General features: G+C 40.3%; 1 protein-coding gene and 1 long non-coding RNA gene across 4 annotated transcripts in view; one reads left to right on the forward strand and one right to left on the reverse strand.

The window, feature by feature from the left end:
* Positions 1 to 4,309: 4,309 nt before the first annotated feature.
* qki2 (QKI, KH domain containing, RNA binding 2) overlaps positions 4,310 to 16,995 on the reverse strand; it is a 50,915-nt gene continuing 38,229 nt past the window's right edge. The window contains exons 4-8 of one of the 3 annotated variants that reach the window (XM_034193615.1): positions 14,974 to 15,117; positions 10,669 to 10,756; positions 10,148 to 10,432; positions 9,397 to 9,471; positions 4,310 to 6,136 (exon numbers count right to left, since the gene is read on the reverse strand). In XM_034193615.1, the coding sequence (XP_034049506.1) occupies positions 6,114 to 6,136; positions 9,397 to 9,471; positions 10,148 to 10,432; positions 10,669 to 10,756; positions 14,974 to 15,117 (615 nt within the window). In that variant the 3' untranslated portion in view covers positions 4,310 to 6,113. Of the gene's footprint in view, positions 6,137 to 8,713; positions 10,072 to 10,147; positions 10,433 to 10,668; positions 10,757 to 14,973; positions 15,118 to 16,995 lie in introns of those variants that run through there. The other 2 variants (XR_004566433.1, XM_034193616.1) reach the window with 2 other exon arrangements.
* LOC117530719 lies at positions 6,860 to 11,671 on the forward strand. The gene is made up of 3 exons (XR_004566434.1): positions 6,860 to 7,191; positions 8,536 to 8,537; positions 11,657 to 11,671. It is a non-coding gene; the product is annotated as an uncharacterized LOC117530719 (long non-coding RNA).

The raw sequence follows: 16,995 nt of genomic DNA on the forward strand, positions 1-16,995 counted from the left end.
GTCCCCTCAGTTTCCATAGGACCTATGAGATATAATGTTTAAACATTGCGCTGTAATCAATGGAGCTAGTTCTTGCCACTCACCGGCGATCACCTTAGTACTTCTGTTTTTCTTGTTTAATGCTGGCAAATTATACAGTATTTTTTGTCCTTCTAATGCCTGATTCTGTTTTTTCTCTCTGTTTAAGGTGCAGCTCCATCCAGAGATGGGAGTGGTATTCGTGTTGGCGATCCTCCTGTCCTGTGCGTCAATAGCATTTCTTGTATAGTCATCCTTGAATTGTTCTGTAATTTATGTTTGTAGCATGGCCCAAGCAGAGGGTCACCCCCTTTGAGTCTGGTCTGCTTGAGGTTTCTTCCTTAGAGGGAGTTTTTCCTTACCACTGTTGCTCTGGGGGTTGGTAAGGTTAGACCTTACCTGTGTGAAGCACTTTGAGGCAACTTTGTTGTGATTTGGCGCTATATAAATGAAAATAGAAAAAAATAGAAAAAAATAAATTGAAAACTCATATTACGCAAGGTGGATTTCTTTTTCATTATTCTGTTTGCTTTCTTATGCTAACACAAGTACAAATGGGTCATTTCTTTGCCAAACAGCTCTGCCCAATAACCAGAACCTGGTGAAAATATCAAACGGGAGGATCCCAACATTCAAAATGACTGAAGAATAATACATAAAGGAGAGCGGCATCTCTCTTGATTGTCTTTAGGAAATAAAGACGATTAGATGGGAAAACTCGTCAGGAGTGGGCTGTTTGGTATGTGACAGTAGAAGTCTTGTGACCTGATGACAGGTGTTTCATAAGAAAATAAGACATCTGTGTACATTTTATTACCTTCTTGTAGCTCAGAATCTTTTTTCCAACTCATCCATTAGACATTCTCATGTCCATAGTCTGGACATGTAGAAATCCATGGTTGAACCCAGACTTTATTAATGTTGCAATTTAGTGAATGATGAAACGTAAACATAGACTCCCATGTTCTCTCCTGTTTCCCAAACTGGATTATCTACCCTTATCAAGTTGCATGTGGCACACTGAGTCACACTGTGACGTGACAGGTTGTGTCTTACTGGGTCATCCCGTGTAGCTGTGCAAGTTTTGTCAAATTTTCTAAAATTGTGTGCTGCCAGAACAGTAATTGCTACAATTTTTAAACAAATACTGCTGTTACTTCTATCTGTTGTGTACTGTATGTGTGAATTAACAGCACGTGTGTAGCAGGCACTGATGCCCAACCACAAAATAATAATCATACCCCCACCAAGTAAAACGTCTGACACCGCCACTGAAAGAGGGCCTCAGCACCCCCTCTGGTTACACTCCTGCTACCATAACACATGTAGGTGGTTAGGGGTGGGTTTTGGGGCAGTATTATACTTCAGGGACTAACTGTAAAGCTGCGTAATATTTACTCTGCAGATGTTTGAGGGCGGGCTTGCACAATCAATTTCCCTTCAATTCCCCAGCTGCCTTATGTGGACCCCCCCCTTTTTTGTGCATGTGCATGCCTCTAAGAAACCATGGTGAGCTGGGTGTGTTTTTTTTCTCCCTTATTACACACATCTCAGTAATGCTCACTCACAGAAATGCCAGGAGCAAATAGAAAGAAGAAACCAGAAAAGGAGAAGTGAGGAGAACCCATGTGAATGCTACTTTTTTGGTGATCTGCAGGGTAATATTGTGATCGACAGTCTGCTTGGTGCAAACCTCTTTCAGCATCTAAAGAGTGTTTGATTAGTATGCGGAAAGGAAGCTGATTTGCATAATTAAATGCTACAGAGAAAAAGCAACAAAGTTTGTTAGTTTTACAATGAGTTTAATAGTATGCAGGATTGCCTTCCAGTACAAAGTTATTCCTGCGCTGAAAACCTTTAAAAGTTAAAAGTTTATTGTTCAACACATATACTTCTCTCTTTTCTTAATAGACAAGTGTATCTTAAAAGGATTCAAAGCAGAGACAAGTGGTTAATAATCACAGAAGTGGTAACAGTTAGTATCCTGCACTTGGCACTGAGGAGTAGATTAATGTTGTAACTATACTGTTAATTATCACACGTGAATACAAAAGGCACAGAAGGCAAGCGATGCTCGTCTCAAAAAGGCTTGAGTCAACACAGGAAACATCAGAGACTCCAGTAGATCAGGACTTGACCGAGAAAGAATTCATATTCATCAAATTACGCTCTGTAAGAAGGCATAATGTTCTTATCCGAAAAGGACATTTAATGTTATATTCATGTACAAAATCAAATATAAAAATACATTATAAACTTGTTACAGATGTTACGTCTCCAAGATTTTTTTCTCCTTAAATCAAGGCATTTGTCGGTTTGTGTGCGTGAGACGGTGGAGTGCCCGTATAAACCCTTTTATGATGGCGGACACACATGCAAATACAATGTATGGAAAAAAAAATCAAACAGAAAAAGAAATAATAATAATAATCATAATCATGATAATAATAATAACACTGTTCTGTCGAGGCCTCCGACACCTGCTGTAATTCTGGTGCAAATATAATGAGCCACTTTTTAGCTCCTAACGTATGACGTGAGAATAGTTTTATGCCGCAGACATAAAGCCACAATGTGTAGATGACAATTATTCTGCAACCTACTTCATGCAGTCTGAAATTAAATTTATGCCAAACTAAATGGTGTAAATGCACACTGTGCACAAACCTTCACGTAGATAAGATTTTGCTTGTAACATTGTTCCATTGCTCTAAATAAATAAAGGCACTGTTGTTCAAGCTCGTACAATACTGCAGTAGGATAAAGGCAAAGGCGTTACTGTGCAAGTTGCCTACGTTTGGGCAAAAAAAAAAAAAAAAGAGCAACATGCCCTTTGACTGTACCTTTGAATGCAGAGTTGGCATTTTTTTTTTTTTTTACTTTTTTTAAACATTGGTGAAGTTACTATTAATGTAGCTGTTTACTGCAGCACATTGGAGAAGAAAACTTAAAATGAATGAGCTCAATGTTCAGACCTTCAGCTTTAAAGTACTGACATACAAACTGCCCAAGACTACACACAGGGTAAAACTTACTGTTTTCCTTTTTTAAAGGACCAAACATTGTTTGACAACTGGCTTCTGAGCTGTTTCATTGACCTCGTTATTTCATTTACAAGTAACCTAATAAAAGGTCTGCAGTTGATTTCAAGTGTTGCATTCGCAATGTTGATGTTAACTGGTAATATGACTAAAACAAACCCATTTGAGCGATAGCATCAACAGGAAGTGTGGTCAAACAAACCATTTTATGCATGCTTTAAAAACAAAGAGAAGAAAATTTATAGGCCTGAAGCACATTGGCACTAGTGTTTATCCTCGAATTCTGTACTGTGAAACGGATAAAGGTCTATGATTCCATCTGGATGGAATGGGCTACCCATCGCAGATTACCGGTACTTTGCCAGCCAAAGCTGGTACCCATTTACAGCTGGGTGGACTGGGACAATGCAGATAAAATGTATTGCTCAAGGATACAGACAGGTAGTCTGACCAGGAATCAAAGTCAATTGTACGTAGTTCTAAATACTGTTAGTCCAGCTTCTATCCACTAACATGGGGATGTACTGGGAAGTTTGGAAAAACAAAAAAACTCAGAAAAATAGATAAATAGTGTGGCTGAATTTAGAAGAATTAATTTGGTGGTGATGAAAAGCCCATCCAGTTATTCCAAAGATCACAAACACTTACAGGAAGGTAGTAGATCTATGTCAAAGTTGAAGTCTTGATCAGGGTAAATATAGAAGGTAGTGGCCAACCTAAAAAAGGAAAATTTCTGCATATAGGGCTAGAGTATGTGCTATGGTCAAACTCCGTCAAATGCTTCAAATCTCATGGGACAGGGCAGGCATATGGGGAAGAGCTTCTATAAGGCAAAAAAGTGGAATATTCCACAATGGCTAATTCAATGATTTAACCTGCATTCAATGGAGCATATATTTCACTTGCCAAAGGCCAAGTTGAAGGGAAAACCTCACAAGACAAAGGCCTGGAAGATTATTTCTAGGAAGAAGCCCCAGCATCTGGTGATGATCATGGGTTCCAGGCAAGCAATTGTTGATTTCAAGAGATTTACTAACAAGTAATAACAAGCAAGCCCACATGCGGCCCAATTTCAGTGGAAGAAACTATTAGCCAGGTTATTTATGTACACAAGATGCAGTAAATTCAAGATGGCTGCCAATATGACTGTCATTATGAAAATATTCCAAAATGTTCCCTCCCCATGGGTGATGATTTTAGCTTTATTTTGGTGTTGATATCGCAAGTCTTTTTGGAGCAACTATTTCAAGATCCTCAATCAAGGTCATTTGAGGGTCAAAATCAAATGAAAAGCAACAGACCTTACTGCCCAAACTGTTTTTGGATAATTTCCAGCTTTGAAGATACCACCCCTTTCCCTCAAAATCACACATCTCAATGTCCCAAGTTATTTTGAAGGCCAAGCGTTAGACAACTCCTCATCCATTTCTAACCATACCCATCTGTAGCCATCTTGGAGGGTTCACTACTAGATTTTATGACCTTAGTCCTATAGTTTCTGCGATACTCTGTCACAGACGCTAACAATAAAATGTCATGATTATGAGTTTTTTCAGTGGTAGGCTGTGGTGTTACATATAAATAGTTCTGTAACTCTTACTCCACTCACCCAACCTGAATGCTGATATTGTCAAATTAAAGCTAAACATCTGTACATTGTGCTCATATTCATAAAATCCAACGTGCTGAGAGAGCTAACATAAAAATATACAAAAACACTGATTGATATTTTGGCATTTTGGACATCTGTTATGTTTCCTCACTTGACCACCTCACAGTTGACTGTGAAAAACCTTTTCCAGTCACATTTCCTTTAACCGAATGAATTTTTAGCATTTCTCCTTGAAATGATTCATGTAGGAGAGGGAATAATGCTCCCAAGTTGGTATCAAACGTAACTTTAAGGGATGCTTCAGAATCATTGTGGTGTAAAACAGCGAGCCCAAACACAAAAACACTGTTTTGTTTTGTAAATGCAACACGCTGTTATCCGACGTTTTACATGTTAAGTGTTAAAATATACAATGAAATGAGTAGAAACACACATGTGATAAAAGGACACAGTTCCTGTTCACTATCACAGAGAAATGTTTCCCACACCAAGGGTTAGTTTTTACTTCTGCGCGACAGCACGTCTGCACCAGTTCGGGCTGATGCAAAGAACTGTGGGACACTGTCACGTGCAGGCCTCTTAAATCCGGACAGCAGGTTGAAAGAAGATGACTGATTGAATTTGTACGAAGGATTGTACAAAGAATCGCGGTCAAATTTCAACACACAGGAAGCTCGGGTAATCGGTACCTTTTGCGATATACGTATCGTCTCACGTGAGGGATAACATGCTATGCTACTCTAGCAAAGTGAAAACCGTCTTCGTATCAGTGCGAAAAAGTGTCCCAGATAAAAAACACAACTAAGTGTGGTCCGAGATGAGACGACGGTAACGTGAAATAGCCCAGAAGCAAAAACTTGTCGAGTTAAGAGGTGCCTGCTGAACAAAAATAATCCATTCAAAATATCAAGATGTTGCTTTTAGTTTAGTGTTCATGAAACATGTTTGTGGTGGATGATTAGAAATATTAGCAGTGTAGTTACCACACCATTAATAGTCATTATTATTGCATTGTATGAAGTGCGGGGAGCTGGGAGAGTTTAGCTGGGCCGTTACACCGGGGCAGCGTATAAACAGTTTGGCACTGTCGGGGTTGGCGAGCCCTTTGCCTGAAAAAGTCTAGTGGTTATGCAGTGCAACAACTACTCTGGACTGGACCTGGAGATGTGAAATGATCACAAAGGGTTCCTAAACTAGCTTTGGGCTTTTGGAAGGAAGGCACGTTTGGTTCGAACTTGGTGATTGGCAGGTCCTGAGGTTTATTCCCAAGATTGCTGTCGTCCACTTGCTTGGTTGGTTAGACGGAAGAGGCCGGGTTGTTCCCAATGTGCTGGTCTCTGGGTGGCTGAGCTGGGGGAGTGGCGGGGCCGTGGGCCAATGAACACGCCAGCAGGAAGAGATGGGTGGGTCATCAGTGGGCGGAAAGGTCAGAAGGTCAAGGGTCATGGGTTAGTTGCCGTGGCAGCTAGAGTTAGACAGACAGAGACGGACAGACGTGGAAAAAAATCCCCAAAACAAACAAAAAGGAACAAAACAAAATAACGAAAGGAAACAAAGGGGGACATAAACAGAAAAAAGATAGAAGAGAGATTAGTGTCAGCTAGTGGCGTCAGGATGACAACAAGGCAGATCTACTGCAGTCGCAAAGCACGAGGGGCACAACGCCGTAATGAGCCCGGCATAACCATTCCAGGGAATTTACATCAACTGTCTGTTGACATAAGGAATGGCTGCTTAGCATGCGCTCGTGTGCTCATGAAGGCGTGAAAAGTTGGGAGAACATGCCCCTCCTGTCATGTGACCGCTGCTATAGTGACACTACTCATGCTAGCTGGGCTACGCCTAGCACAGACAGACAGTGAAACCATGGACAAAGGGAGAGACAGCATGGTTTCATGTGGGTGAGAGAGTGACCTTTATGTCCAAAGAAAGTGCCTGAGCTTTGGTAAGACTTTAACTTATTGACGAGGAGCGCTATTGTACAGCAGCAGGTGTAAAATCTTGGTGATTAACAGCTATAATTAAGCAAAGGTTTACTGATTATTGATTATTGTTTCATTTGCTATGAAGTATTAGAAGAGCAACTAATAACTACATACAGTAAGCAAAGAGGCACCGTAAGAGACAGCGATGAGATGTTAAGAGATGGTGATTTTAGAGGGACAAAACACTTTAATCATGCACATTCTATCTACAATAATTTAGAGGCATTTGGTTTTCTTTATAGATTTTTTTTTCTCCAATAGTCATCTTTATTGCCTTTTAGTGTTTTTCATCCACCGTGTACATCAAGAGCACTTCTGCACAAACATACACACACTCAAACACTCACACACACATATTATATTTATATATATATATATATATATATATTTATATATCGTAGCAAGCTAATCCATTTCTATTCGGGTGTGGCTACACGTAAGACAATTGTATCCCAAGTGGAAGAGGCTACAGGTGCAAGACATTTCCGCGTGGTGGTGCTCTGACACTCAGTAGCACCATGCGGTGATTAGGAAGGTATTGCAGTAATACTGTTTTATGAGGTTTTGATAACAATCTGTAATGTTGTAAAATTCTTGATCTTTTTGTTGCGCTTGTGTCGCCATTTTGAATTTTTGCAGAAATCGTGAATGGCATGGTGAAAATCCCCGCCCAGTCTCAAGCTTTTTTTTCATGATACCACTACGAAATGCATGACATTGTTGTGATACGGTCAAGTTTAATTCACTACTTTTAACCTTAACCACAACACCCATGCCACCCCAAATTTTGTGATACCATCACAAAATAATTTCATGATACTGTCATGAAAATATAACACATTTCGTGATGCCATCACAAACTAGCATGAGATGTTGGGAAATCCTGAGGATATCTCATGTGTTATAGTCACAAAAACTAAAAACATGGCTTCTAGGGGTGCAGCAATTCACTGATATGAATACAAAATCAGTTTTAAAGTGAATGATACCACCACAATGATTCGCATACTCCTGAATCGATCTGAATGCGCTAAAGGTATGTTATGCTGCTACGTGCATATCTTCAAACTCTGGTAAACCTTCAAAGGCCATGGGGCTTTGATCATCACAAAACAAAGAAGAAAACTGAGGAGTTCAACCATCAAAACATAGATGAACTTCAGTGCATGTAAATTTATGCTATATTAGCGGGATAAAAAGAGCTGGGTTCTTCTTCTGGGCTTCTTCTGTGCTTTCCAATGCTGTATGTGGTGCTGCCCCCAAGTGGTGAACAAAATGAGAGCAGAGGCAGTCCCAACATGCTGCAGTGCAGTCGTAAAACCAAGAACGTCCCTAGTTGTTTTATGAAGCACATAGTTGAAGGTAGGCAAGTCTATATTTGGCTTCTTCTGATTAATCATAAAAATAAAGAACTACATGAAACGTAGAATTTTACTGTATTGCATTATATAGCAACAGATCGAATGTTTCCATAATAAAAAGTACAATCTCTGGATTGTATCGTAACCTATGTATCGGATCATTTTGTAAGGGAGAGATGCACACCCCTAATGGATACCCTTCGAATAATCACTGCATGGTGCTACTGGGTTCGTAGAAATAGTACTGCAATATAACATTCACACATTGTTGACACTACTAGGGTACTGTCGCCAATTGCTGAAAGTGTTGGCGTGCCACTGTGCAGAAGTATCTCGTGCCTGTAGCCACTTCCAATTGGGATACGCCTCTCGTACCTGTAGCCACGCCCTTTCTATTGCATAAAACAGTCATGAGGCCTGCGAATCAAGAAAGTCGCCTCACCTTAAATACACAGAGCAAAAAAAACAAACAAACAACAACACTGTCTTCATCGCCACCTTTGTTGTGACTAAAGCAGTAGTAGCTACACACTTGGAATAAAGTTTGAAGTTTACATGGAGACATTTCACCTATAAAAAGCATAATGGAAAAAACAAACAAACAAAAATACAAACTAAGACCAAAAAAAAACCCTACAAGTATTTCCAAGCAATCTTCTTCCATAAGCTTAAAAAAAAGCACTTAAATCTTTAGAATCCCTATATACAAATTTATTTTTGCAGCTAAATACATGGTAACAGCACCACTCTGGCTGGGAAATATATGGAAGATGTAAACAGCCCAAATGATAAAGTCCAGTGGGCGACTGATAACATCACAAACAACAGTATCTCATAGGAAAGAGTTTGTAACACAGACCTCAGTAGTTATCACATGCTGTGTTTTAGTAGTTAAAAAAAGATCATATTGCATTTCAATTAAATGACCTTCTTACAAACACAGTTACTTTTTAAGTGTTACCACAGAAATTGATTCATAAAAGTTTGCAGGATCGAGTGGAATGACGTTGGGTATAAATAAACTTTCTACAGTATTTGAGAGAGGAGAGGACTCTAAATCCAGAGTCACAAGGACTAAGTCACATGAACAGTGTGATCCGTTGTAATTGAAAGGGTCCCGATCTGTAAGCCATCCGTTTTATCTAGCATAGCAGCAGAGATAACGGCCGCAGCTGTCACTCTGAAGCTCTCCGCCCAGATCTGCTTAATTACCTCCCTCTCAGTGCAACAAATACCGTTTCACATTTTACACTGGCGTCTTGACCTTTTCGCTCAATACGGCCGCTCCATTTGAGGGGGCGCAAACACGCGCAGACTGGCATTCCGCATGCACGCACACACGTTCACTCGCTCACAGAGCAGCTGGTGAGCTAACTAACCTCTGTCTGTGGTCACTACCCTTTGGTACGGATGGATTCTCTTCTCATGGCGTCGTACCTTAGCGGTCATGGCACCTGCTAGCAGCGCGGTGACGCCAAAACAGAACACAGAAGGTTACTAGTCAGAGACGTCAAACAGTCTGCCCATGGCACCGACATCAGTGAAAGCAGGAACTTACAAAGGTGAAAATAAGTATAGTAACACATTTCTAAAAGACACATTTCACTGATCTCTAAAGTAAATTAATCCAAACCGCTAATTCATCCTCTATATTGAACTAGTATAATCAACCAAGATCGCTCTAGAGCTCTGTGTTCAAAATAAGCTTACAAACAGCGGTGCTAAAACATCTACAGCTTCGCTACAACAGGTTAAAATTACAAGCGGAAGCTGAACTATTTAAAACGTTAAATAGGTTATTCAGTCACACAACAACACAAGTCTGCAAGTGTGCTAATACACAGGAAAAAAATTAACAGTAGTAATGAGCATCTAATGAGCGTAGGAATGGATACAACTACAGAATGACTGTAGCAGGAATCTGTCATCCTATAGTCAGAGCAAACTTTGTGCTGTTTGCGCTGTAGCACAAGTATGTAGGGGTCTCTGCAAGCCAGTCCATGTGTGCTAGGAGGAGTTGCTATCGCGTTAGCCTTTGGTTGGGAAAGCCATACCTGCAACAACAAAAAGAAAGTTAGCGCAGAGCTAAGCTTTAGCACTGGCAGCGGATGAACGGTTGAATTTATTCACCTAACACTCCAGTTGAGTCAATTGGGTATTCCAGTATGGATGGTGCGAGTGTGTAGGGATATTCGTAGGGTGTGTAGATAATTCCAGATTCAGGCGCTTGCTGCACAAGCGCTGGGTGAGGACTGGCTCCTGGCATGAGGGCGGCGCTCTGGATCTGACGAATCAGAGGCATGATGGTTGGCGTGGTGACGGGAGCGGGTGCCCGCAGGGTCGGAGGCAGCACGGGCGTCGGACCTGTGATGATTCGAGGCGCCTGAGGAGTCGCCAGTTGGAAGGTGGCAGTGGCTGCTCACATGCACACATTAACACAAGCACACATAAGTATGTACACACCCACAGCACAGGCATACACAGAGACAAGGACGAGGAGGAGAGGACAAAAGGTCTATTTAAGAAGGAAAAACAGAGGCATTGTTCTAATATACAGTGGACTCCTGTACCAAGAGCCTCGGTCCCTCCTTTATCACCCACCAACCCACAAAGACCCCTCCTCCACATACTAGCTATGATGTCATCCTTACGCATCTTGACATTGGCGTCTCTGTAAGTTCCGTTGAGAATGGCCAGCTCCATCAGCTGCATTTTCTTCAGGTTATCCTCCCCCTCAGCCTACATAGAGGAAAAAACAAAACAATCAGCGTCTTTACCAACAAAACGATTCAGCCAGATGACAAGCACGATTCAAATTTTTGAAACAATAGGTCAACAAGTCATGAATAAATAAATACAGCACAGAGCACGTAATACCCCTTGGACTCAGGGAGTTGTTCTTAGGGGCCTGCATCTATACATTATTTGTTAAAAAAAAAAGTGGATTTCAGACTTTTTACATGTGCTAGACATACGTAATTACTACATATGTTAAAATCAGGTGTTAAAGAAAAGGAAAAGCCTACAAAAAACATTATGTACTTGTTGAAAACATTATAAGATACATATGTTATCAACAAACCAGTCATACAGTTATAGTGTTAATGTATTAATTACATTTTGATGATTTTCTTTGTTAAAAATGTCAAATCTTACACAGATTTTTCTTCTATTGTATCAATTAAGAAATCCTATACAGCCCCCGAGGCCCAGTGGCGCCGGTGATTACCTCCGGATTCCAAGGAGATTCTGCAAGCTCAACGGGGAATCAAACCCAGGTCTACATATTGGCAGGCCTACTACTTATGCCACTGATCTACATTGTATTAAAGAAGAAGTCTTATATAGGCCCTGAGGCACGCTAGTGCTTATCCACAGATTCTGAAGCATGAGGCCAATGACAGTCTATTACTCCACTTGAATGTAACACCAGTCCAATGAAGGTTACTTCCCCAGCTAAGGCCAGTACCCATTTACAGAGGGATGAATTGGGACAATGCAGATGCATTGTCTTGTCCAAGGACAAAGACAAGTAACATGAACTAAAATGGAACCCAGGTCTACATTTTGGCAGCCCAATTCTTTATCCCGCTGAGCCATCTGCTCTGTATTTTTATTAAAGAAAACAGTATATCCAAGAAAGTAACACTGTTCCACATAAATACAACTCTGATTGCTTTGTAGGTTTAAAACCAATGAAAGATTCAACAAAGACAACAAACAGGTCAATGAATAATGAATTGACTGAACATTTTAAAGGTAAAGGTGAGTCATGCAATTCTTTTTTTTTTTTGAATGCAGACAACTAGCTTTTAGAGCTCATCATGTACTTCGGGATCACTCCATTTTGATGCACGGAACTGAACCCTATTTGGTATTTCTCGTAAAGTGCTTACATGACTAAGACTTTACCTGACTGGATGATTGCAAGGTGCTTTAAAAAAAAAATCTCTGGAGTGATTTATGGGGTACCTCAGGGCTCAATTCTAGGTGCACTGTTATTCTCTCTCACTTTCTAGCACCTCTTTGTCAGATTATACATAGGCGTGGGATTAATTTTCACTGTTATGATGACAAAACACAGATTTTTAATGCCTTTTTCCGCAGGGAATGTGTCTCATGTTATAAAACTTTAAGCTTGTCAGGCTGCAATGGAAGGCTGGACGTCATCTATTTTTTTAACTTCTCAATTAAAACAAGACTCATATGATTGTTATTAGATGTGTTAGATATTGACATTTACAACCCCAATTCCAATGAAGTTGGGACATTGTGTGAAATCCTCTTCAACCTATATTCAATTGAATACACCACAAAGACAAGATATTTAATGTTCAAACTGATAAACTTTATTGTTTATATGCAAATATTTGCTCATTTTGAAATGGATGCCTGAAACACATTTCAAAAAAGCTGGGACAGTGGTATGTTTACCACTGTGTTACGTCACCTTTCCTTCTAACAACACTCAATAAGTGTTTGGGAACTGAGGACACTAATTGTTGAAGCTTTGTAGGCGGAATTCTTTCACATTCTTGCTTGATGTATGACTTCAGTTGTTCAACAGTCCAGGGTCTCCGTTGTTATATTTTGCGCTTCATAATGCGCCACACATTTTCAATGGGCACCAGGTCTGGATTGCAGGCAGGCCAGTCTAGTACCCGCACTCTTTTACCACAAAGCCACGCTATTGTAACATGTGCAGAATGTAGCTTGGCATTGTCTTGATGAAATAAGCAGGGACGTCCCTGAAAAAGACAGCAGCCATCTGTGATGGCAGCATGTGTTGCTCCAAAACCTAGATGTACCTTTCAGCATTGATGGTGCCATCACAGATGTGTAAGTTGCCCATGCCATGGGCACTAACACACCCCCATACCATCACAGATGCTGGCTTTTGAACTTTGCACTGGTAACAATCTGGATGGTGTTTTTCCTCTTTTGTCCGGAGGACACGACGTCCATGATTTCCAAAAACACTTTGAAATGTGGACTCATCAGACCACAGCACACTTTTCCACTTTGCGTCTGTCCATTTCAAATGAGCTCGGGCTCAGAGAAGACGGTGCCTTTTGTGGATGTTGTTGATGTCTGGCTTTCGCTTTGTATGGTAGAGATTTAACTTGCACTTGTAGATGTAGCAACAAACTGTGTTAACTGATAATGGTTTTCTGAAGTGTTCCTGAGCCCATGCGATAAGATCCTTTACACAATGATGTCAGTTTTTAATGCAGTGCCACCTGAGGGATCGAAGTTCACGGGCATTCAATGTTGGTTTTTGGCCTTGCCGCTTATGTGTAGAAAGCTCCCCAGATTCTCTAAATCTTCTGATTATATTATAGACTGTAGATGATGGAATCCCTAAATTCCTTGCAATTGAACATTGAGAAACATTGTTAAACTGTTGGACTATTTTTTCACACAGTTGTTCACAAAGTGGTGATCCTCACCTCATCTTTTCTTGTGAAGGGCTGAGCCTTTTTTGGGGATGCTCCTTTTATACCCAGTGGTGGTTTTATACCCAGTTCCCAAACGCTTATTGAGTGTTGTTAGAAGGAAAGGTGATGTAAAACAGTGGTAAACATACCACTGTCTCAGCTTTTTTTGAAGCGTGTTGCAGGCATCCATTTCAAAATGAGCAAATATTTGCACAAAAACAGTAAAGTTTATCCGTTTGAACATTAAATATCTTGTCTTTGTGGTGTTTTCAATTGAATATAGGTTGAAAAGGATTTGCAAATCATTCTATTCTGTTTTATTTACATTTCACAACGTCCCAACTTCAATGGAATTGGGGTTGTATATAAAATCATTAGTGGAGCCACTGGAAGGGGTTTGAGAGACTACTGCAATTGCTTCAAAGGGCCATTTGAGGGTTAAGCCTTCATTTTTAGGTTATGAATAGATATCAGTTTGGGTTTGAGTTTGTCATTACTTTTTGATGGTTAGGGTTAGGGGCTATAGAATGCATTATGTCTATAGCATATCCTCACAATGTGACGGTACATAATGCGTGCACTGACATTATTATGAAGGTCAAACGCTGAGGTCAATCAAGATCATTGAATAGTCTGAAAATTGCATTTTTCAAACTAACTCAAACCTCAGGGGTCTAGAAGTATGATTTCAAGTGCATATGAATCAGCAAACAGAACACCATCATTAACTTTAACCTCCACACGCTGGCACACAAACACCATTTAACAGGTGTACTGTTCCTGACAGCGTGCAGACACTCCTTCAAAGTTTTGATCCGTCTGGTGATTTCACTGTGATTGGAGTGGAAAGCAATGGCTGACTGCTGCACTGGAATCTCCCTGCTGCTCTGTTCAATCCTTTTCTATTGTTGCAACTTGTGCAAAAGTTAAAAAAAAAACATAAAGGAAGGAGGCTTGTGATTTGAAAATTTCTATCAAACAGCAGGATCATTTTACAAAGTGTGTTCTCTTGACGTGTGCGTGCATCCGTGTTTGTGCAATGTTCAAATGTGCGTTTGTCCTCATGTTGTGTGTAGGGGGGAAGTAGGTGGGTTCGGAGAACGTGAGAAATGTTGAGGAGTGCAATCAACGTGTCCTCTTGTGCCGACGACAACAAAACCCGGGGAGAAAAAGGAATACTGTAGCCAGGAGTTGGGAATGAAGTGAGTTGTGAACGAGTGAAAGGAGTGATGGAGTGGAGAGAACGAGTGAACAGACTCTCCATTCATTCCCTCAGCCTTTCAAACAACCCAGGGTTACCATGGAAACCCCTTTATGCATGTTCCCTAATTACCCTAACCCCTTACACATACTCACACATACACACAGATGAGAACGGTGCACAAAAACACACATTTGGACTGACAATCCCCTTCCCCCTTCCATGCATACCAACACACTGAACTCTCATCCAGTCACACAGAGTCTCCGCTGGTTCAGTCCACGGGATTTGGTGCTGTGGGTCCGAGCAATACTCACCGCGGGTACGAGAAGCTTCTTGACCTCGTTGATGGCTCGCTGCAGCTTGATCTTAGCCCGGTTGTGCGTGTCCTCCACTGTGATCAGGACGTGGAGGTCCTCGCTGAGATGCTCCCAGTTGGGTTTCCCTCTGTTCATCTCCTCCTAAAACACAAACGCACACGTTTCAAACCCGGCTCTTTGAGTGGTCCATCAGGAGAGAGGAACAGATCTGTTAGCTCAGCTCAACTCTGGCACAAGACCACTGAAAGTCATGTGAGGTGACTACATATGTGCTACTCAAATGATGGAAACCTAAAGAAGTAATCCAACGTGGAAGTACCAAAACCCCCTGTTCTTTGAATGACCACTTGGAGGTTGGGCCCAAAATGACTCAATCACCATTTAACTTTACCTTGACTGTCTACTTGTCTGCCTTATAACAACAGCACAGGGGTCCATCATCGCACCGTGCAGCTCCGCTATGAACAGTAACATCACATGAATGGATTCCTTCTCCATATATCTGAAATTTATAGTCATTTTTAAAATAATACACTACATACTTATAGAATTTATTGCGTGAACCTCCTGGGTTTTAGGCAAAATTACTTTATTTCTTATATATTAGAAATAGTAAGTGAATGATAATAATAATAAATCATTAAATAATGTTATTTTTTCAAAGTATTAGAATCTGATTATTAATATCATCCATCCATCCATTTCAATACCCGCTTACTCCAATTAAGGGTCACGGGGAGCCGGAGCCTATCCCAGCAGTCATAGGGCGTGAGGCGAGGTACACTGTGGACAGGACGCCAGTCTGACATAGAGCATTATTGTTATTATTATGTGCAAAAAAAATTCTTTAAAATGGCTACAGAAGTGCACCTTCAAGGGGTTTGAAAATAAAGAAAAGATAGATTTTGTTTTGGGGGGGGCTCTCTCCAGTTTGTCTGGAATAAAAGTTGCCAGATTTGTTGCTAGTTGCTCAATAGTTTTTTTTTTTTTTGTTTTTTTTTTGTCACGAGAGAAGGGCAAAAGCCGCTAAGTTACTAAAGTTACTAAATTGGCAATGCTGGCACAGAGGTTGAGCAGACAGGATTCGGTGGCGCAAATTAAAAATAAGGACCACTCAAATTTGTCTCAGCAGCACACATTCAGAAATGTGCTATTCCTGTAATTATGATATAACTATTTTACTTCTGAAGCACTTATAATTGTATTGATATATATTTATTGTGGTATTAGTTTATTTTTATTTATTCACTCATTTTTTTTGTTGTCTGTTTGAAATATTGCTGCTCTTGGCATTTGAATTGCCCCTTGGGGAAAAATAAAGTTTTCTGAATTTGAATTATGCAAAGCAGCATAGGCCTACTGAATAGTTTGCACATTAATTTTTTTTAAATTATATCCCAATGTAATCCATTTGTAATCGCCAATATTCAATCTAGTTAATTGTACATATTTTTCTCAGTAATTGTAATAAATTACAACTGCATTTATTTTGTAATTTAATTACGTAACTCCATTATATTTAACTAGTTACTCCACAACACTGCCTGCTCTGCCACAATTAAATCCAATTATTCACGTTATGGGGATCATGATTTATCTTGACATCACAATTTTTTAAAACATGTTTAAAACTTTCCAGATTGCTCAGTGTTCTACAATAGCACTTTTACCAAAAGATGACATGATTATTCCACAGGGCGCCATTCTACAATCGCCCAAGATCCGAAAAAGTGCAAAAACAGGAAAAAAGGCCTTAATCCGGTTTGCCTCCTAACAGGCTGGTTTATAAAGTTCAGACATGGCAACTGCATGGATTATAAAGGCAACCTGCATGAAAACGAAAGAAAGGACCTGCGCCCTCGACCAGACATGATTGAGCTGTTCAACTTTGAACAAAAAACTGCAACAAAGCTGCTTGGGTTTCAAATTTTTACCCCCATGGAGCACGCTGAAACACATTTCAAGCCTTAGTCCCTACGAATACCCCATTTAAAGATGTCCGAACATGATTGAAACCGT

Source organism: Thalassophryne amazonica, chromosome 18 (assembly GCF_902500255.1).
Source record: "Thalassophryne amazonica chromosome 18, fThaAma1.1, whole genome shotgun sequence".
NCBI classification, from domain to species: domain Eukaryota; kingdom Metazoa; phylum Chordata; class Actinopteri; order Batrachoidiformes; family Batrachoididae; genus Thalassophryne; species Thalassophryne amazonica.